This window comes from Pseudorca crassidens, chromosome 1 (assembly GCF_039906515.1).
Source record: "Pseudorca crassidens isolate mPseCra1 chromosome 1, mPseCra1.hap1, whole genome shotgun sequence".
NCBI lineage: Eukaryota > Metazoa > Chordata > Mammalia > Artiodactyla > Delphinidae > Pseudorca > Pseudorca crassidens.
Window position 1 is genome coordinate 3,435,639 of NC_090296.1, and position 23,944 is coordinate 3,459,582.

The 23,944-nt window shown below is 39.2% G+C and overlaps 1 protein-coding gene across 2 annotated transcripts in view; it reads right to left on the bottom strand.

Annotated features, from left to right (window-relative positions):
• Positions 1-23,944, bottom strand: part of RCOR1 (REST corepressor 1) — a 119,654-nt gene that overhangs the window by 32,852 nt on the left and 62,858 nt on the right. For both annotated transcript variants that reach the window (XM_067724240.1, XM_067724329.1), the window contains exon 3: positions 10,002-10,085. In XM_067724240.1, coding sequence (XP_067580341.1) covers positions 10,002-10,085 — 84 coding nt within the window. The remainder of the gene's footprint in view (positions 1-10,001; positions 10,086-23,944) is intronic.

Below are 23,944 nucleotides of genomic sequence, written 5' to 3' on the forward strand. Positions count from 1 at the left end.
TGTCTGTATATATGTGTGTGTATGGATGTGTATGTATACTTTATGCATAGAGTTTTTAGTAAAGTATGATGTGTGTAGAGAGAAGCACTTATATAAGGGTACAGCAAGGTGAATTCTCAGAAAATGAATACACTTAGATCACGGAAAGAATCTAACACACTCTTGATGTTTTTGGTTTGTTTTTACAATGCTCCCAGGTGATTATGATGGGCCAGTTTTGAGAATCAATGAATTAGAGCATAAAGTTAATGTGTAAAGACCATTCCCTATTTTAATGTGATAAAAACCCTCTCAATGAACACAAAATTTTAAGGTTTTGGCATTTAAAAGAATACGACAATATCAGAACCACAGAACTGAGAAGAAATGTTCCTGCTATATAAAATAAGGTTTTTGAATTTGTGAGTTGTGAATTTCAATCACGCAAAAAAACCCCTCCTGCTTGTGGGGTTCTGAGCAGGGGAGGAAGGAGGTGGTCAGAAGAAGGGTTTGAAAGTCTGTAAATCCTAGTGACTCCCTATAACTTGTATACAAACCTCACTTCATAGGGACATTTGTCCTTTAACCCTGCCTCTTCCAAACTCTATATACAATGCTCCTCCCTCCAGTACAATCCATCTGTATACAAGACACTGGAAAGAGGGATCCTAAAAGAGACTCAAGTGGCCAAGGGAAACTCAGAGGGAGGCTAGGTTACAGGAAGGTGACAAAAGGCTCTGCCCATCACAAACTTTAGACAAGTCCCTTCTCTGTGGGCCTGGTTTCTTCAGCTCTAGTAACAAAAGCTAGACTGCACAGTGGGATAGTGAGATCACGGGGGGCATGTCTGTTGGGAGGCGGCAGGTATTCCCACGCCGATGCTTGAATCTCGTGGGGGAGGGGGAGCTTCTTCATCCACTAAAGAAATCTAAGCTTTCAAAGTAGGCTGCAGAAGAGTGATATTTTATAATAAACTAACCTGTTTTACATTTAATTATTCCCCACTGATTCTATACATCTTTTAGGCCTACTGTGTGCCCGGTACTGCTTATATATCCATGATTAAAAAGGAGAGTCTCTGCCTTCATAGAACTCACAGCCTGGCCAGAGAGAGAAATAATTCCACAAGTAATTAATTCCAATTGTCATAAGTGCCAGAGAAAAAGAACTATGAATGCACTTAACTGGGAAACGTGACCTGCAGAACCCAGGATGGCTTTCTTTTCTGCTGGAAAAGGACATTATAAATTCCTGCTTACTCATATGTTATTTATAGTAGGGGAAAAAACTGAAAAAATATAAATGTCCAAGAATAGGGACATGGTTAAGTAAATTAAGCTATTTGATGGGATATTATTCAGGACCAAACCTCAGTGTAACTTTTAATCATAGGAAAACTAAAATTGGAAAACTATTATATTAGTATGGTCCATTTGTGCTTAAAATCAGAGTATATACACAAGCTCAGAGAAAAGACACGAAAGCAAAATTTTAGTAGTGGTTATAGCCAATGTAATGAGATGAAGAAATTACAGGCTACTTTTAATAATAAAAACAAGCTTGTACGTATACTCGTAATTACTTTTCTGAACCATTTGAGAGTGTCATATAATATATGCTGAGTATTACTCTTAAATACTCAGCATATATTTTCTAACAGTAGTGTTCTTATGTAATGACAGAACAGTAAATTTAACACTGAAACAATACTTTAATCTGTATTCCGATCTGGCCAACCAACCCAAAATGTGCTTTACATCTGCTAAAGAATTTTAAAGTAAATCCCAGTTATTTCATATATATATATATATATGTATATATCAGTATTCATCTTTTTAAAAATGTGGATATAGTTTTTGCAGAACCATAATGTCATTATCACACCTAACAAAAATAGCAAAATTCCCTGGTATGAGAAACAAAGCCATACTCACTGGATAGTCTAAAATGCAGAAGTCCAACAATAACAAACATGGGAGAGAACACTGAGCAAGTAAGTTGTGTGTTTCACTGGTAGCAGTATAAACCAGCTTGACCACTTTGGAAAATAATTTGGCATTGATCTAAATATCTATATTCCAAATAGATATCAGAAATCAGTCAAAGAATGTTCCCAGTAGTAATAGTTGGCAGTAATAAAAAACTGAGATGTCCATTGTGAACAGAAAGGATAAATAAATTACAACTTAACAAACCGAAAAATTTTAAGTTTAAAAGGATGAAGATAAGACACACTGATATGACTGAAGGGTAAGGGAGGACTAACGGAGGGCTCCCACTATCGTTTATAAATTCAGCTCTTTGTCTCTTCTAATAAGTTTTACACATTTTAGTTAACTCTAGAGCACTTAAAAGAATAAAAACGATTTTTAAAAAGTAGTTTTCACACCCTGAAAAACATCACAAACTTCAAACCCCCGATAGCCATTTATTTATAAATGGCTGAAAACCAAGGCCAGTATTAGCTTACCTGACCCCTCCCTGACTCACTCCGGTCCCAGACCTAACAGGTGAGAATTCTAAGTACACTCTTCCCTCTTGTCAACGCACTCATACCTTACCAGGGCAGTTTTCCAACAGACTGTAAGCTACACGTGGGCAGACTTATCAGATCGTTCGTTCTTGTATTCCTCCAGGACCTGACACATAAACAATCACTCAAATATTTACTGAGTAAATAAATGGACACCACAAGGTGAGTGGCAAAGAAGAAAATGTTAGAGGGCTCCAAGTGACCCGAGTTACAGAACAAATAGCCAAAAGGCCTATTTTCGCAAACCTCCACACAAGGAGTGTCCACACCCCATCATCTTCTCATTGGACAAGTATTGATCCACCACATGCCAAGAGAGGACTGACAGAGAGCTGAACAAACATACCAAGTTCCTCTGCTCGTTCATTTTAGTACAGAGGAGGGACATAAAGTAAGTAATACTACGCCAGGTGATGACAAATGGAATGAAGGAAACGAAGATAAGGCAGTAGTGGTCTCTGTCTCTACTTTGTAGTGTAGTCAGGAAGGGCCCCCTCCTAGTGACCAGGAGAAACTGAGGGAGAGAACGCCATGCGGACATGTGGGAGAAGAGTGATCCAGACAAAGGGAACGGAAAAGGCTCTGGACAGCGTGCTCGGGATGAGTTCCAGAGGGCAGAAGTGGGGTCAGACTACCGAGAGCCTTGTGGCAACTGTCAGGTCTTTTGACTTCAAACTGCAGTGAGTTAGAAAGTCCTGAATATAGACTCCCAACATTTACTATATATTTCTATGAAAGTTTAGACATTCACTACATACCTGTGAAGATCTCACTCACCATATAATCTTGAAAATGTGTACTGAAGTCAAATGACTTAATGCAGAAACAACTTTTGCAAATACTGCAGGTCTAAGAAGGGTTCTCATTCCAAGAAAGCTAAAACTTATTTTAAAATCTCTAATTTGACTTGCCTTTTGACACAATTTTAAATTCTATATGTCTATCATGTTATATGTGTTATTTTTTTTCCTTTAAAGTTAATAGTTCGGCCAGCCTAAAAAAGAAAAAAGCCTTCCAGCTCGGTTGTCTTTGGCATAGCTAATGATTTCCATCTTTGTCTACTTTAACACTGAGACCAGTGCTTCGTACCATTGTTCCAGTTTCTCCTCATTTTTATAAAATAAAAACAAAGAGCAATCAATCACTTAAATAACTGCAAAAGTAATGATTATACATAACCTATACAATATGTAATGTATAAATGAGCAAAACCATCTGTTTTACTGATTCCCAATAGCCAAAAGCGACCTCGCTAACTTCTACGCCCAAGGCAACCGCAGCCGAGTCTAAGGTACCTGCTTCTTCAGGAAACTATCAACAGTGTGCAGGGCTGTGTACTGGCGTCCCCCTTCCAGTTCCAATTCACCTCTTTCAAGCCCTATCTTAAAAAGAATCAAACAATAAAAAAATCATCCTCAGATTACTCCCTTTCTTAACCTGTCCTCTCTTCTAAAACTCCCTTCTAAGAATTCTCCCAGGCCACAGTTTTGTATTACATTTGACCATACATGCTTTGATAAACTTTTTTGTTTTCCTAAAAACAGTAAAGTGAAACAGACTGGGAATAAGATCTGGCCTAACTCTCTATATATGTCAAAGAAGACAAGACTACCTACTAAAATAACCTTTTGAAATTTCTTGCAACTAACATGTCCACTTTGTTCTGCTAACTTTCAAGTGCTTCTCTTACACAAAGCCCAAACCTTGGGTGGGTCTATGTATAAGGGTAGGGACCAGAGGGGAATGTGAAGAGTACACTGCACTGCACCCAGGGCAGCAGGATCCCACTGAGAGAAGACTGCCCTAAAGCCATTAGGGGCAAGCAAGGTGGACATCTAGGGTGCAGACCAAGTGAGACGAGGAGGGAGGACAGCCTGGAATAGGGTGGGGAGGGTGTCCACAGGTGAGAGGAGAGGACGGCATCCAGGTAGGAGGGCAGCAGTACACATCTCAACGGGGACTTGGGGAGCAGACCATCCAGGAGATGATATCCTATCACAGAAACAGAGTGCCTAGTAGGTATGTCAATGAAAATGTGGGGAATAAACGGTGAAACAATGCAGATGACCTAGATGTAAGAAGTATCCCGCTTTAAAGGCATGTGAAGGCCACCTGGACCACGCAGCTAACCCACACTCCTCTCATCTCATTTCCTTTGAGCACTCCCAACATTGACGTTTTGACTTCCTAAATCTCCATCAAGCCTCCCTTTAACAGCAATGGCCCAGAGAGGCATCAACATCCCTCCCCTGCAAGTGCACCAGCAGGTACCGCCTCTAGCCCCAGCTCTCTTCTAAATCACAGGGCCGTCAAGAGCTTTCTAATGTGCACAATACTGCTTCTAGCTAAAAATCCCTCCAAAATCCTCATCCCTTTAAGAACTGGGCCTGTCTTTCCAGCTTCATTGCTTCTCACTTCCCCAGGGACAATGTGCGTCACAGCCCAGCAGGTCTCTAAATGCTGTGCAAACGCCAACGCTATCTCCTCTTCTTAGAGCGCATGTGTGCCCCTCATCCAGCCAGTGCACTTACTCCTTCCTCATCGTCCTACCCAAATACCATCTGTTTCCATTGCTTGTTTCTACCTAGGAAAACAGAGTGCTTTCTGCTGGGTCCCAAGGGGCGCGTCCAAATACTAAGAGTACACAGGAGATGCCTGATGCTAAAATAATGTAAGAATCAGCTGCCCTCTCTTCCAATTAGTGAGCGTTTTTCAGTCTCTCTCACTGTGTGTCCAACCTCCAGATTCCACCACATGATTTAACCTTCATTCACACCTTTGTCCCCTTAGTATCATGTCATCATTTAATCATGTAATTTTCCACAATAATTTTTATAATACAATCTAAATCCTATTGTTCTCATCTGTGCTACCTGGAATTATTTACATTTCCTCTACATGAAATATGTCTCTACAAGGCACATTTTTTCTGGGCATACTCCAAAGGTCGTATCTCTCCTTAAGGAAGTTTTACTTAGACACAGCCCAGAGCAACTTATGTAGTACCAGTAATGCTTTAAGTATTTTGGTTTATTAAATCAAACAGTACACCAAGGCCGATGTGTGTAATAAATGCAGTCTGGAGACCAGAGATCCAGCCCAAACTTGGCTACTAACTAGCTGAGGGACCTTAAGCATTTGACCTAACTTCTCTAGACCTCAATTTTTCACAACTAAGAAGAAACAGTTGGACTAAAGGAAATACATATAAATTATCTGTTTACACGTTCACTTCCCCCTTCTTTCTCCATTAGAATATAAACTTCCTGAATCCCTCAGTCCTGGTACACTACCAGGCACACAAAACTGCTCAATAAAAATGTGAATGAGGGCTTCCCTGGTGGCGCAGTGGTTGAGAGTCCGCCTGCCGATGCAGGGGACACGGGTTCGTGCCCCGGTCCGGGAAGATCCCACGTGCCGCGCAGCGGCTGGGCCCGTGGGCCATGGCCGCTGAGCCTGCGCGTCCGGAGCCTGTGCTGCGCAACGGGAGAGGCCACAGCAGTGAGAGGCCCGCGTACCGCAAAAAAAAAAAAAAAAAAAAAAAAATCTGAATGAAACCAATTCTCACTAAATAAACCCAAATTCAATATAACCCTAATTGAGATACTTTTGGAGGAAAATTTGTTTAAAAATAAATAAATAAATAAAAAGAAAAGACTAAATTATGGTGGACCCATACTTGGTAGTTTAAAACTAGGTAACTGTATTGTGTTGGCCAAAAAGTTTGTTTGGGGTTTTCCATAACATGGTACAGAAAAATCTGAATGATCTTTTTGGCCAATTCAATAAATGTATTCAAACAGAACAAAGTCCCACGTGTGTTGTTAACAGCAAATTGCTAAACAGCTCATATATGTGATTTAAAAGTCATCTACTTATTAAGATATATAAAAATATTAGGAGAAGTATATACATTGTAAATAGTGACTATAAGAGGGCTTTTTTTAAAAGAAGGTTATTTATTTATTCATTCACTCATTCATCATTCAATCATTTATTTATTTATGGCTGCGTTGGGTCTTCATTGCTGTGAGCAGGCTTTCTCTAGTTGTGTCGAGCAGGGGCTACTCTTCGTTGAGTTGCGGAGCACGGGCTCTAGGCACGCGGACTTCAGTAGTTGTGACACACGGGCTCAGTAGTTGTGGCTCACGGGCTTAGCTGCTCCGCGGCATGCGGGATCTTCCCGGACCAGGGCTCAAACCCATGTCCCCTGCGTTGGCAGGCGGATTCTTAACCACTGCACCACCAGGGAAGTCCCAAGAAGGCTTTCTTTAATTGTCTACATTATACATTCTATATTGTTTGAAATTTCTACAACAGTATTTATTTCTATAACCACAAAATAATTTTGTAAACTTGCAGTAACCCTAAGAGGCAGAACTCTAAACATTTACTTGAGAGGAAAGAAACCAACCCAGGAAAAGCCAGAGATCTACAGACATCCTTACACATCGGTACATCTACTAGAAGTCTACAGATGTCCCAAATCTCCTATTTCTACATCAAGTCAGAATCAATTGTTGGACAACCAAGACTTCCACATTCTTTCAAAATAAATTAGAAAGGCAAGTAGAAAATACTTCTTTTTTGTCTATGTACTGGGAGGGAGAGAAGCTGAGGGGGAAATGATAGATGGCAAAGAGAACAAATAATGTATACTTGTCCCCAGTGACACTATGGCCACATTTCAAGGCATAACTACGATTAGACTACTCGTCAAAGAATATGATTCCCAAAGCTCCACAAATGGAACCTAACTCACATCAACAACTGTGTTCACATCCTCACACTGGAGTAGTTAAGCAAACTCTCATCGATCCACAATTCCATTCCGAGGGATGTATCTTAAGAAAATACTAAAAACACAACAATAACAACAAAAGAGAACAAAGCTCTGATTCCGTTTTTCACCACCGCCTTCTTTTACAATAGCAACAATTAGAAACAACCTAAATTTTCAATAGAAGAATGCTTAAATACACTGATACATCCATTAAACATTATTTTAAATATTTACAAGGGGTTTAGCAAGGTAACGAATGCTTAGGTCATTGTTCAGGAAGACAATACACACTCACATACATAGAAATACCAACATCTCACTTATAAAAATATGCACAGAGGAAAAAAAGGGATTGGGAAAACATCCAAAATGTTTAACAGTTATCTCTGGGTAATGAAATAATGGATGAACTGTTTCTTCTTTATATTTTTCTGTGCCTTCTGAACTTTCAACAATATATAAATGTTACTTTTAGATTGGTTTTAAGAGTTTAAAGTTTTAATCAATACTGTCAGGACTTACATTAAAACTGCAAATTTATTTTAGGCAATACCATTGCTTAAAAATCTATTAACTTCTCATATTCTGTTCTTTTCTTGCAGGTCTAGGAAAATTAAGATAATATTAAAATTAAATTCTGACTCCCAAGATTCCAAAGGTAACACATTAACAGCAAGAGGTACTAATACAATCTTCACTGTAATGACAGCAGGAAGTGACTGAAATGAAGAGAGGACTGAGACCTGACGAACTCGACCTGAGGGACACGTTTAGAGCATAAGCCAGGGTGAAGAGTCAGCAAACCTGGATACTACTGGCTCCACCACTGACTCTTTGTGTTAGTTTCACAACCTCTTTGGATTGTGGAATGCCACCTGTAAAATGGGGACAAAAACGTCTTCTTGGTTTACAGTAGAGACTGAATGATATAGGAACATGGAAAGCATTTTAGTACAGTGCTCAACAAATGCTCACTATTTTTAATATTCAGTTCCAGGCACCATAATTGAAGATGGGCACCATGACCAAACGGAATCTATCCAGGAGTACAACAGAGACGAAAAAGACCCCAAAATCAGGCCATCTGAAAACACTTGAGGCAACCAGGCAGGTTTAACTTGAACTGGGACAGCAAAGAAGGTAGGAGAACTGAACACCTAAAAGACTCATAAGGAAGCAGACTTATTTAACAGAGTTCAGGAAAACAAAGCTTTAAAAATTACACAGATGCAGATTTTCAGCTGTTAGAAGGAACAACATGTTCAAAAATGGAATAGATTGCTTTTTTAAGTGCAAATCCTCAAAGGGAAAAAACAAACAGGAAATACTTAAAAGCTCTTCCCCGGCACAGTAAAGGCATCAGAATTGCCAATATACTTCCTTTTGCTATTCTGTTCTCCATTATAAACTCACCAAGCAGCAGGCTGGCAAAATTAAGATACTATGAAAATCAGATTAGACTGAGATTATTTTATTCTTGCTAAATTAAGCATTACTAAGAGTAGTTGAATTTCCTGTGTTCCATGGAAGGTACTGTATTTTTAAAAAGGGTCCTTCTTGGTCAAAATCAAATGTTTCTTGACCATCCGAGCTCTTTGCACCTTAATGCAAACATGAATGTTAAATATATAAGAGGAGGATATTTAATATGCATCATCTCTAAACCTTACTTGACAGTGGAAACCTGTTAACACCTACTTTAATACTGCAAAACACAATCTGGAAAATCCTGATCAAAGCCTGAGAGTTCCGGCCTTTATTCACAACTTATGTTTTCTGGCCAACATTTACCACTGAAGGCTTTCTAAGCCCTACCACATTTTAGAGCATTGATTCTTATCCTATTTTTGTCAAAGAGCCCTTTAAAAATCCAATTTTCTGCAGGAAAACGTACATGCACCAAAAAAAGTTTGCCTGTGATTCACGAGTTCACAAATGGCCGTAAATTCCATCCATGGACCACCCACCCCCACCACTGAAAAATTCTCGAAAGGGGGAATTTATTTTTTCTTCTCTCTTTAAAGTTATGAAGAAAACAAAAACTTTGAAAATGACAAAGACTTACGGCAATATATCAAATATAAAATTATTCTTGCACGGTATCACCTGAGCAGAGGGGACAAAAAACTGAAAAAGCAAACTCTGAAAATACAATTAATCTTTCTAATAACTCTAGGACCCCTACCGGCCCCCCAAAAAGAAAACCCAAAGTAGCTCAGAATATTCATTCTAACAAAAATGTAAACACAAAACAAAGAGCCAATTCAAAAGTTCTACTTCTAGCTAGGATGAAGTCTTACAGTATAAAACCTTTTTCCAGTAACATACATTTGCCCTTTGTAATCCTTCCAATTAGAGATTTGTTAAACTCCTCATCTTTATATCAATAAATCTATAAATTCCCAGCTGAAGGAGTTATACACTACATTATAATTTTCTTTCCGCTCTGAACCCTTCCTCCTAGTTACTTCAGAATATTAGCTGGTACAGCACTTTGAATAAAAAGTAGATTATGAAACCACAGCTTAAGAATCTTTAAATCACTATGACAGGCCACAATAAAGAACACACTTTCAAATTCTTCAAAATTTTACTTTAAAAAGGTAAAATAAATGTAATATATAGAGAGATTTTTACCTACAAAGGTAACTTTAGAAGTTTGCAGTAAATAAGAAAGGTGGAAAATAAAAGTGCTCTAAAACTTACATTTTGCTTCTGATAGATTCTGATTAGGTGACCAGACCAGCATGCCAAGATTGTCTCGTTCTTGACTGCGTCTTGCTACTTTGGCTTGGTAGAAATAAAAAAAGAAAATTCTTATTATAATTTAACAGACATAAGAAGCGACAATTAATACCACCACTCTGCAGGGATCGAACCCACGTCCCCCGCATTGGAAGGCGGATGCTTTACCACTGAACCACCAGGGAAGTCCCACAAATTAAGTTTTTCAACACATTAACATGGTATCTCTCTCCATTTATTTAGATTCTCTTTAACTTAGCACCATCAACACAATGTTGAATAGAAGTGGTGAGAGCAGATCCATTCCTGTATTGTTTTGAGTCAAACGAAAGATACTGTATAATTTCATCTGTAATTATGACTGTGTATATTTGTAAAAGAAAAAGGATAAAACCCCACAAACTATTCGTAATACATCTAAATTAATGTCTTTAATTATAATAAAATATTCATTTATGTATAAATTTTCAAAAAACCACACCACTCTGGTCTTCTTTAGACCTCGGAAGATGATGTTATCACCCCCCCTCGACTGGAGTCGGCCCCAGTGGAACCCGCACATTTAACACAGGGTGAGGGTGTGGGTGGGGAGGCTCTGAATTTGCTGAAATATTTCTACTTTTAAGTCTTTTTCTACCTAACTTTTTACTTATTTCACAAACAGGTCATATGAGGTAGGTATGATTACTATTCTCACTTGCTAGGTGAGGAAACTAAACAGGTCATTAGTAGCCACTAGGAGGCAGACCTGGACCGACGTTAGGCAGGGTGGTTACAGGGCCCGAGGGTTTAGGCACCATACACTCTGCTGCTCTGCTCCCAGATGGGGACACACAAAAAGGAAGCTGCATGTGGCAAGCTGCTCAAATATTCTTTTAAACTATGAATTCTTCATGTGTGCTTTGAATAACCTTACCCTTCACTACCATTAGTGACTGGGTATTTTAGTGACTTGACAGCAGGAATCCAAAGATTCTTTTAACAACTTTAATAAAGAGTACCATTAAAAAGATTTAACCTGAAAGGAAACATCTGAAGTGCATTCAAATTCTTAAAATTCTGTGATACAAAACAGTAGGTCAAAAGGTTGACAAGTGCCGGGTGTTGAGTTGACTACTACTGGATTAACCACAAACAAGTCACATATTACACAGAGCCAATTAAAACGTTATCTTCCAAAGGTACAACAGACCGAAGAGAGAGGCTCACTAACCAGCCTTTGGACTGCTTAGACCCAAACTCATTCATCCTAAAGGCATTCTCTTTCTTGACCTTTTTTTTTTCCTTTAAACAAACTCCTCTGAAACACGATGAAAGTTATGGAATCTACTACCAGAAAAAAAAAATTCAACTAAACATAAACACACACACACACACACACCCCAATATAAACATACTTTTATAAAATTCATAAAGCCTGGTTTAAGAATTCCTGCTTTTATGAAATTGCCAGACCTTTTATTTAATCTTACCTTTTATTTAATTTTGTATATCAGTGTGTTCTAGATTTTATAAAGAAAGAATTTCTACACTTTTGCTCAAATCTGTGGGGCAGCTACTTTAAAGAAAAATGATGGAATGGTGGGAGGGAAAGACCCAAAGTGCGAACACCATGAATTAGGCAAGACTGAAGGTGGAATTTACATGCTGGGTGGGAACAGGTGTAATACACAGGAGGGAGACAGGAATATGATGAAAAGATGGGAGTGACTACCTTTGAGTACACACCTTTTTATACGGTTCTGACTTTTAGAACAATGTTAATGCCACACATAGTCTAAAAGTAAAATCAAGTCAACAAATACGTGTGTGGGGAGGGACCGCACACGGAATACAGGCTTGCTGTATTTCAAATAAAAATCAAAAGTCAAAACAGAAATAAAAGAATCTACATTGGGAAAGTAGAATTAAAACTGTCTTTACTCACAGATGACATGATCATCTGTGTAGAAAATCTACACTACCTACAAAAAGTTGCTAGAATAAATGAATTTCAGCACAGTTGCAGGAAACAAGATCAACAGTAAAAAATCAATTCAATTTCTATATATAAGCAATCAAAACTTAAAACGAAAGAATACCCCTATTTAGGGATAGATGTGATAAGACATATACACTGAAAAACTGTAAAACATTTGAGAGAAACTAAAGATCTAAGTAAATGAAGAGATATACCACGTATATGGATCAAAAGACTTAAATATTATTAAGACAGCATTCTCTCCCCAAATTGCTCTACAGATTCAACATAATCCCAATCAAAACCCCAGTATACTTTTTTGTAGGAATTGACAAACATTCTAAAATTCATACAGGAATGCAAAGTACCTAAAATAGCCAAAACAACTTTGAAAAAAACCAAGTTGGAAAACATATACTGCCTGAATCGAAACTAATTGATTACAAAGATCCAGTAATCAAGACAGTGTGGGGCGTCCCTGGTGGCGCAGTGGTTGAGAGTCCGCCTGCTGATGCAGGGGACAGAGGTTCGTGCCCCGGTCCGGGAGGATCCCACATGCCGCAGAGCGGCTGGGCCCGTGAGCCATGGCCGCTGAGCCTGCGCGTCCGGAGCCTGTGCTCCGCAACGGGAGAGGCCACGGCAGTGAGAGGCCCGTGAACCGCAAAAAAAAAAAAAGACAGTGTGGTACTGGCACACAGAGAAAGAAATGGAATAGAATGGAGTTCAAAAACAGAACCTGGGACTTCCCTGGTGGCGCAGTGGTTGGGAGTCTGCCTGCCGAAGCAGGGGACACGGGTTCGAGCCCTGGTCCGGGAGGATCCCACATGCCGCGGAGCAACTAGGCCCGTGTGCCACAACTACTGAGCCTGCGCGTCTGGAGCCTGTGCTCCGCAACGAGAGAGGCCGCGATAGTGAGAGGCCCGCGCACCGCGATGAAGAGTGTCCCCCGCTCTCCGCAACTAGAGAAAGCCCTCGCACAGAAACGAAGACCCAACACAGCAAAAATAAATAAATTAATTAATTAAAAAAAAAAACAGAACCACACGTATAGGATCAACTGATTTTTCCACAAAAGTGCAAAGGTAAAATTCAGTGGAGATAATCTTTTCAACAAATGATGCCTGAACAAATGGATATTCACATTTTTTTTTAATTAATGGAGATCTATATACCTCATACCACATACAAAAATTTATTCAAGGGCTTCCCTGGTGGCACAGTGGTTGAGAGTCCACCTGCCGATGCAGGGGACACGGGTTCATGCCCGGTCTGGGAAGATCCCACATGCCGCAGAGCGGCTAGGCCCGTCAGCCATGGCCGTTGAGCCTGTGCGTCTGGCGTGCGTGCTCCGCAATGGGAGAGGCCACAACAGTGAGAGGCCCACATACCGCAAAAAAAGAAAAATTTATTCAAGATTAATGACAGGACTAAATATAAAACCCCAAATTATGAAACTTGTAAAAGAAAACGTGAGAAAATTCTTTTTGATCTTAGGTTTAGAAAGATCTTATTAGATATAACACCAAAAGCACAATCCATAAAAGAAAAAACTTCATAAATTGGACTTCATCAAAGGTAAAAATTTCTTTTCAAGTAACACTACTGAAGAGATGAAAAGCTAAGCCAAAGACTGAGAGAAAATAATTATAAACCACAGATCTGATAAAGACTTGTATCCAGAATATATAAAGAACTCTCAGAACTCAACAATAAGAAACAACCCATTTGTTAACAAATGGGCAAAAGATTTGAATAAATACCAAAGATGGTATATGGATAGCAAATAAACACATGGAAAGATACTAAAAATCAACAGTCATTAGGGAAAGCCAAATTAAAACCACAAGAGATACCACCACGTACCTATTACAAAGTATAAAGTTAAAAAGACTGACAATACCCACAGTTTGGCGATAATGTGGAGAAACCAGAACTTTCTTAAGCTGCTGGTGGGAATGTAAAATTGCACTATCACTTTGGGGGGAAAGCCTGGCAATTTCCTAAAATTGTGGTATATCCATTTAATGGAACAAAACTCAACAATAAAAAGGACTGAACTATTCAGGCACACAATGTGAATGGAGCTCAAAATAATTATGCTGAGTGAAAGAGTTACAGATACAGAAGGGGGACGATAGAAAGAATTCTGAGGTGCTAGACAGAAATAGATGGTTACAGTAAGAGCTCATCATTTTCAGTATAAATAGAAATACAGATGTGTGTATACCTGTATACTTGCACACATAAATACATTTATTTATCCCAGCTTTGTCCACTGCAAGGGTCTAGATACAATGACAACCCAGCAAAAAATGAGCACATTTAGCTCCCAGACGTTGGTCTCTGAATGCCATTCTACAATAAAAGAAACTAGGTCTCCTTGGGAAAACGGTTGATTCCAGGGCTAGGACAGGAAAAGTGCAAGAGACCCTAGAATATTTTGTTATGCCAGGAGGTAGGAAAGTGTTCAAAGAACGATGGAATCTATCTCCCATTGGTCAGATCTGCGATAACTTGAGCAACAAAATAAATGACAGTAATAAAATAATAATCCATAAAGCCATGAAGTAATAAAATAATAATCTGTGAGTCCATACTGACATAGACAAAAGGATAATGTAAAAGGGGAAGGCAAATGAGCCCAGAATAGCCGGGTCAGAGTTGGAAAACTTACACCACTCTACTTTAAAGACTTACTATAGAAAAGTACAGTATTCAAGACAGTGTGGTACTGGTAAAAGAACAGACACACAGACCAATGGAACAGATGGCAGTCCAGAAATAAACCCATATAAATATGGTCAACTGATTTGCAACAAAGATGCAAAAGTAACTCAATGGAGAAAGGATATTATTCTCAACAAGGCAGCAGCCCCCAACCTTTTTGGCACCAGGGACCTGTTTCCTGGAAGACAATGTTTTCCCCCAGACGGGGGCGGGGGATGGTTCAGGCAGTCATGCGCTCACCTCCTGCTGTGCGGCGCTGGGGAGCTGGGGGGCTCCTGCAACAAAGAGTATTTTAACAATTGGAGGCACTTCCCTGGCAGTCCAGTGGTTAACACTCTGCACTTCCACTGCAGGGGGCGCAGGTTCAATCCCTGGTTGGGGAACTAAGATCCTGCATGCCCTGCGGTGCAGTCAAAAAGTAAAACAAACAAACAAACAAAAAATTGGATATGCAAACGAAGTGAAACTCAACCTATACCTCATACCTTACAAAAATTCAACTCAAAATGGATCTTAAATATAAATGTAAAACCTAAAACTACAAAATCTTTTAGGAAAAAACATGAGAAAATCTTCATGAACTCGGTTGAGGAAAGAGTTCTTAGATATAACACCAAAAGCACAATCCATAAAAGTTAAAAAATGGTAAATTGAGCTTAATAAAAATTTAGACTGTGAGGAAACATCTGCAAATCACTGTATCTGACAAAGGACTTGTATCCAGAATATATAAAAGATGTTTAAAGTACAATAAGAAAATAACTCAATTTTTTAAAAAGTGGGCAAAAGATGTGAATAACTATTTCACCAAAGATGGCATATAAGCATATGAGAAGCAACATCACATTAGCCATCAGGGAAATGCAAATTAAAGCCACAGTGAGAAACCAATGTATACCTATTAGAACTCCTAAAATAAAAGGAATAGATAATACCAAGTACTGACAAGAATAAGGAGAAACTGAAGCTTTCATGCAGTGCTGGATCAGTGGATAATGATAAAGTCACTCAAGAAACGTTTCGCAGTTTTAATTAAAGATATAATTATATTTAACAAATGACTGAATCGACAATCCCACTTAGCTATATACCCTATAGAGTTAACCTATGTTCACAATAAAACTTGCACATAATTATATATAGTAGCTTTATTCACAATCATCAAAACCTTGGGGAAAAAACCCAAATGTCCTTCAAGGAGTAAAAGGTTAAACTGGGAAGATTAATACACTGCAATACTACCCAGCATTCAAAATAAATGAACAAAATAAATGAACTATTGATATATGCAGCAACATGGCCATATCTCAAAAGAATATGCTCAGTGCCAGTCTCAAAAGTTTACATACTGTATGATTCCATTTATATGACATTCTGGAACAGGTGAAACTATAATGATAGGGAACAGATCAATGGGGTTAGGAGGGGGAGGAAGGCTACGAGTTGTACGAGGTACTTGTTTGAGGAGATGGAACTGTTCTGTATCCCAGTTGCGCGTGGTGGTTATATGAAACTACACATGCCTTAACACTCACAAATACAGACACCAAAAACCAGTCCATTCTGCTGTATGCAAATTGAAGAACACAAATACAATGAAAACAAAGCAATGTCATTCATTTCTGGACAGACACTGGTGTCTGCTGAAGGTGTCAGTAACTCTGCAGCTGCTCTCCTTGTTTAATATAGTTTTTATTGAGGTGTCATTGATGTACAATATTATATAAGTTACAGTTGTACAACATAGTGATTCACAACACTCTCCTTGTTTAAAGTTGATTACCAAGGGCTAAAAACCGCCCTACCTGGAAGGAAGCAGAAGAACGACAAAGAAACTGCAATTACCAATGGCCATCAAGGGCAAAATGAAAGAACTCGCACCACCCGTGGGAACGCACAGCTACTTCAGACAGCGCTGGCAGTGCGTAAGAAAGCTGAAGTATGGATACCCTGCAACCCAGCAATCCATTTCTAGATATAATACATATACCAATAGCAATGTGTTTCAAATTGCAGGTCAGGCCAATTTAATTTATTGGGTCCTAACCAGCATTAAAAAAAAAAAAAGAATAAGAATAGAAAACACCAGCATACTGTTTCATTAAGTATGTGTATAAATCACCGGGGGAGACTTTTTTAAAGTTCGTTAAGTACCTGCCCTAGAGATTCCTTAAGATAGGTGTCAACCTGGCTAGGTCATAGCACCCAGTCATTTAATCAAACACTAATCTAGGTGTTGCCGTGAAGGTATTTAGTAGTTGTGGTTAACATCTACATCAGCTGACTTTAAGTAAAGAAGCTAACCCTCCATCTTGTGGGTGGGTTGCATCCACTCAATTAAAAGGCCTTAAGAGGAAAACTTGAGACTTCCCAGAAGAAACTGTGCCTCAAGACTGAAGCCCCAGCTTCTCCTTGTAGGACCTGACCTACAAATTTCACACTGGCTGGGCACCCAGTCACATAAGCCAACAGCTTAAAATAAATGTCTGCGCACATACCCCTACACACCTGGCTCTGTTTCTCTGGAGAACTCTAAGATGGATGCTCACTGCAGCGCTGTTTATGGTACTGTGATACAGCAAAATCTTCAAAGTCCATCAACAGGAATTAGCTAAATCATAGTATGGATATTCAAAGAAATCAAATACAGAAAATACAACAGTCTAGGGACTTCCCTGGTGGGCCAGTGGCTAAGACTCTGTGCTCCCAATGCAGGGGGCCTGGGTTCGATCCCTGGTCAGGGGATGCCGCAACTAAGAGTTTGAATGCTGCAACTAAAAAACGATCCCGCACGTAGCAATGAAGATTCTGCGTTCTGCAGCTAAGACCCGGCACAGCCAAATAAATAAATATTTGAAAAAAGAAAAAGAAAGAGAGAAAGAGAGAAAGGAAGAAGGAAGGAAGGAAGGAAGGAAAGAAAGAAAGAAAGAGAAAATACAACAGTCTAGCAGTTCTTCAAAAGGTTAAACACAGTTACCATAGCCCAGTAATTCCATTCCTATGTATATAGCCCAGCGAAATGAAAACATATGTCCATATAAAAACTTGTATATAGGGACTTCCCTGGCGGCACAGTGGTTAAGAATCCGCCTGCCAGTGCAGGGGACACGGGTTCGAGCCCTGGTCTGGGAAGATCCCAAACGCCATGCAACAACTAAGCCCATGCTCACAACTACTGAGCCCACGTGCCACAGCTACTGAAGCCCACGCACCTAGAGCCTGTGCTCCACAACAAGAGAAGCCACCGCAATGAGAAGCCCGCATACCACAACAAAGAGTAGCCCCCACTCACTGCAACTAGAGAAAGCCCGTGGGCAGCCACGAAGACCCAACACGGCCAATAAAAAAATAAACAAATAAATAAATGAAACTTGTATACAAATGTTCATAGTACTACTCATAAGCGCCAAAAGGTGGAAACAATCCAAATGTACATCAACTGAATAAGCAAAATTTAGTATATCCATATAATGAAATATTATATTGCCATAAAAAGGAATGAAGTTATTAATTCACGCTCGGTATGGATAAAACCTGAAATCATCATGTTAAGTGAAAGCAGCCCTGTCACACACACAAAAAAGACGTATTATACAATTCCATTTATATGAAATGTCCAGAATAGGCAATTCTATAGACACAGAAAGTAAATTAGTGGTCGCTAGAGGGTGTGGGGTGTTTGGGCGAAATGGAGAGTGACTGTTAATGGGTAGAGAATTTCTTTATGGGATGATAAGAATGGTCTAAAATTGATTGTAGTGACAGCTGCACAACTCTGTGAATATACTGAAAACAACTGAATCGTACATTTTAAAGAAGTGAATTGTACATTTTGTGAATTATATCTCAGTAAAGCCATTATTAAAAAAGTGAGAACACCTGTTTTGTTTCTAGCATGTGTATTTCTTTATGAGTAAATGAATTAAAAAGCAAAAATATCAAACTGTAGGTAAGAAAAACCACCCAGTAAATTTAAATAGTGGATAAATCCTAGGAAAGAAGTGGGAGCACTGAATTGAGAGGAAAAAATGAAATTTGTGCTTTTTGCTCCACATACTTCCTTATTGTTTGGATTTTCTTCATAAGAATGCATTCAAATACTACTTACACGATTAAATTCTCTTTTAAAGATAAACAGTAAGGGAATTTATTTAAAACTTGTGAAGAATTATTTCATGATTATAATTTTATATCTCTTATGCTCATTTCCTAAAAAAGTGGAAAACCTGAACAGATTACTTACAAAGAGTAAACTGAATATATCTTCAGAATTAAAGAACTCTGAGCTCTTACAATGACATCCACTATAACGGAAATAAAGGAAAGCAAAAATCACAGTTTCAGTAAACTTGATCTCACTCTTACAATTTCATAGTATTGGGTTAGACAAAAAGTTTGTTCTGTGTTTTCCGTTAAGATGGCTCTAGTAGCGCTTACTTGTCTTTAACTTCATTCGAAACAATTTTGTTAGATTGTATTGTGACAGCTATCATATCAGTGTGCATTTAAAAAGAAAAATCAAAATTGGTGAATTTTTGTGTAGCCATTTTAATATTGAAGATGGAAGAAAAAAACGTTTTTGGCATATCATGTTTTATTATTTCAAGAAAGGTAAAAACACAACTGAAATGCAAAAAAAGATTTGTGCAGTGTATGGAGAAGGTGCCGTGACTGATCCAACGTGTGAGAAGTGGTGTGCGAAGGTTCGTGCTGGAGATTTCTCCCTAGATGATGCTCCACGGTCGGGTAGACCAGTTGAAGTTGACAGCGATCAAATCAAGACATTAACTGAGAACAACCAACGTTATACCACGCGGGAGATGGCCGCCATACTCAAAATATCCAAATCAAGCACTGAAGATCATTTGCAGCAGCTTGGTTATGTTCATCGCTTTGACGTTTGGGTTCCACATAAGTTAAGCGAAAAAAACCTCCTTGAGCATATTTTCTGCATGCGATTCTCTACTTAAATGTAATGAAAACGTTCCATTTTTAAAACAAATTGTGACGGGCAATGAAAAGTGGATACTGTACAACAATGTGTAATGGAAGAGATCGTGGGTCAAACGAAATGAACCACCACCAACCACAGCAAAGGCCGGTCTTCACCCAAAGAAGGTGATGTTCTGTATATGGTGGGACTGGAAGGGAGTCCTCTACTATGAGCTCCTTCCGGAAAACCAAATGATTAATTCCAACAAGTACTGCTCCCAATTAGACCAACTGAAAGCAGCATTCGATGAAAATCGTCCAGAAATAGTCAACAGAGAACGCATAATCTTCCATCAGGATACCGTAAGACTGCATGTTTCTTTGATGACCAGGCAAAAACTGTTACCGCTTGGCTGGGAAGCTCTGATTCATCCGCCGTGTTCACCAGACATTGCACCTTTGGATTTCCATTTATTTCGGTTTTTACAAAATTCTCTTAATGGAAAAAATTTTAATTCCCTGGAAGACCGTAAAAGTCACCTGGAACAGTTCTTTGCTCAAACAGATAAAAAGTTTTGGGAAGATGGAATTATGAAGTTGTCTCAAAAACTGCAGAAGGTAGTGGAACAAAACGGTGAATACACTGTTCAATAAAGTTCTTGGTGAAAATAAAAAATGTGTCTTTTATTTTTACTTAAAAACCAAAGGAATTTTTTGGCTAACCCAATATAATTACAGTGAGGCACATCACCACAGATCTAGTGCCTAAAAACACTTGGGCAACACAGATCTAGTGCCTAAAAACACTTGGGCAACAAACAAGCAACTTAAATAATCCATAACTGGGACTTCCCTGCTGATGCAGTGGTTAAGAATCCACCTGGCAATGCAGGGGACACGGGTTCAAGCCCTGGTCCGGGAAGATCCCACATGCTGCGGAGCAACTAAGCCCGTGCGCCACAACTACTGAGCCTGTGCTCTGGAGCCCGCGAGCCACAACTACTGAGCTCAGTGCCACAACTACTGAAGCCCACACACCTAGAGCCTGTGCTCTGCAACAAGAGAAGCCACCGCGATAAGCCTGCGCACCGCAACGAAGAGTAGCCCCCACTCGCCGCAACTAGAGAAAGCCCACGTGCAGTAATGAAGACCCAAAACAGCCAAAAATAAATTAATTAATTAATTAAAAAAAAAAAAAAACAATGGGGAAAAGATCGCCTCTTCAATAAACGGTGTTGGGGACTTCCCTGGTGGTGCAGTGGTTAAGAATCTGCCTGCCAATGCAGGGGACACGGGTTCGAGCCCTGGTCCAGGAAGATCCCACATGCTGTGGAGCAACCAAGCCCGTGCAACACAACTACTGAGCCTGTGCTCTAGAGCCTGCAAGCCACAACTATTGAGCCCATGCACCACAACTACTGAAGCCCGTGCGCACCTGGAGCCCGTGCTCCGCAACAAGATAAGCCACCACAATGTGAAGCCCATGCACCGCAATGAAGACCCAACACACACATAAATAAATAAGTTAAAAAAAATAAATGGTGTTGGAAATATTGGACAGCTGTATGCAAAAGGATCAAACTGGACTACTCTCTCAAACCATGCACAAAAACAAATTCAAAATGGATTAAAGACTTAAATGTAAGACCTGAAACCATAAAAATCCTAGAAGAAAACACAGGCAGTAAGCTCTCTGACATCAGTTGACCTTAGTAATTTTTTTAATATGTCGCCTCAGGCAACGGAAACAGAAACAAAAATAAATGGGACTACACTCAACTAAAAAGCTTTTGCACAGCGAAGGAAACTATCAACACCTTTTTTAAAAGGCCACATGCTGAATGGGAGAATATATTTGCAAATGATCTATCTGATGAGGAATTAATATCCAAAATATACAAAGAACTCATACAACTCAACATCCAAAAAACAGTGGACTTCCCTGGTGGCACAGTGGTTAAGACTCTGCACTCCCAATGCCTGGGGCCCGGGTTCAATCCCTGGTCAGGGAACTAGATCCCATATGCATGCCACAACTAAGAGTTCACATGCCACAACTAAGGAGCCAGCAAGCCACAACTAAGGAGTCCACGTGCTGCAACTAAGACTCAGCGGAACCAAATAAAAATCAATCAATAAAAATAAAGACCTTTTTTAAAAAATCCAGAAAACAAACAACCCAATCAACAGGTGGGCAGAGGATCTGAATAGACACTTTTCTAAAGAAAACATACAGATGGCCAACAGGCACATGAAAAGATGATCAACATCACTAATCATCAGGGAAATGTAAATCAAAATCACAATGAGATATCACCTCACACTTATCAGAATTGCTATTTATCAAAAAGACAACAAATAAAAACTGCTGGTGAGAATGTGGAGAAAAGGGAACACTCATGCACTGTTGCTGGGAATGTAAATTGGTGCAGCTGCTATGGAACAGTATGGAAATTCCTCAAAAACTTAAAAATAGAACTACCATATGATCCAGCAACTCCACTTCTGGGTATTTATCCAAAGAAAATAAACACACTAATCAGAAAAGATATATGCACCTCTATGTTCACTGCAGCATTATTTACAATAGCCAAGATATGGAAGTACCTAAGTGCCCATGAATAGATGAAAGCATAAAGAAGATGTGCTGTATATACACAACGCAGTACTATTCAGTCATAAAAAAGAATTAAATCTTGCCAGTTGCAACAACATGGATGGACCTAGGGGATATTATGCTAAATTAAATAAGTCAGACAGAGAAGGACAAATACTGTATGATTTCACTTATACGTGGAGTCTAAAAAACAAAACAAATGAACAAACAGAACAAAACAGAAGAGAGTTATAGATTCAGAGAACGAACAGGCAGTTCCAAGAGGTGGGGTGAGGAGGAAAGAAACAGATGATGGAGAATAAGGTACAAACTTCCAGTTGCAAAGTGAGTCAGTCACGGGTATGAAATGTACAGTGTGGGGAACACAGTCAGTAATTATGTAATATCTTTGTATGGTGCCACACTGTAATTACTAGACTTACGGTGATCATCTTGAAATGTATAGAAATATTGAGTCACGATGCTGTGTAACAGGAACTAATATAGTATTGTAGGTCAATTATTCAAAAACAAACTTACAGAAAAAGAGATCAGGTTTGGGGTTATGGGGTTGGGGGGAGGGAGGGACTGGATGCAGGCAGTCAAAAGGTAAAAACTTCCACGTGCAAGACAAGTAAGTACCAGGGACTAAGCATGATCCAGATAATGCACGCTGCAGCACGGTGTAAGTGAAAGCTGCTCAGAGAGGAAAGCCTAGTTCTCATCACAAGGAAAAAGGTTTTTCTATTTCTTTAATTTTGTATCTATATGAGATAATCGATGCTCACTAAACTTATTGTGTAAGTCAAATCATTTTGCAGTACACCTTAAGCTTATACTGTTATGCATGTCAATCATATCTCAATAACACTGGAAGAAACCAAACAAAAAAGCAACCAAAAAACCTCAAGAATAGGACAAGATAAAGTAAAATGACATCACAATTATAATTTTATATGTACCTAAATAAAGAAGTCTCAAAATAAAAACTGATGGAAGAATGGAAATATGACAAATACATCATCATACTGGGAGAGTAAAACATTTCTGTTGACAGTCCAAACAAAAAAGATATATAAGATCTAAAAACAGGGCTTCCCAGGTGGCGCAGTGGTTGAGAGTCCGCCTGCCGATGCAGGGGACACGGGTTCGTGCCCCGGTCCGGGAAGATCCCACATGCCGTGGAGTGGCTGGGCCTGTGAGCCATGGCCGCTGAGCCTGCGTGTCCGGAGCCTGTGCTCCGCAACGGGAGAGGCCACAACAGTGAGAGGCCCGCGTACCGCCAAAAAAAAAAAAAAAAAAAATCTAAAAACAATGAGCAAGTTTTATTTATTGGACATACTTTGAAGGATACATCTAATAATTAGGGTATAAACATTCTTCATAAGCAAATTCACAAAATATTTACAAAAATGACCATGTATGTACAAGGTTATAAAGCAACTCTAAGCACATTTCAAAGAATAGGTAACATACAGATTACACTTTCTAACCACAATCCAATTAAAAGCCAATAATTTAAAAATAAACCAAAAATCTTCATACATTCAAAAATGATAAAATACTCTTCAATAACCCTGGGTCAAAGATGAAATCTTGACAAAAAATAAATAAAATTGGGCTTCCCTGGTGGCGCGGTGGTTGAGAGTCCGCCTGCCGATGATGCAGGGGACACGGGTTTGTGCCCCG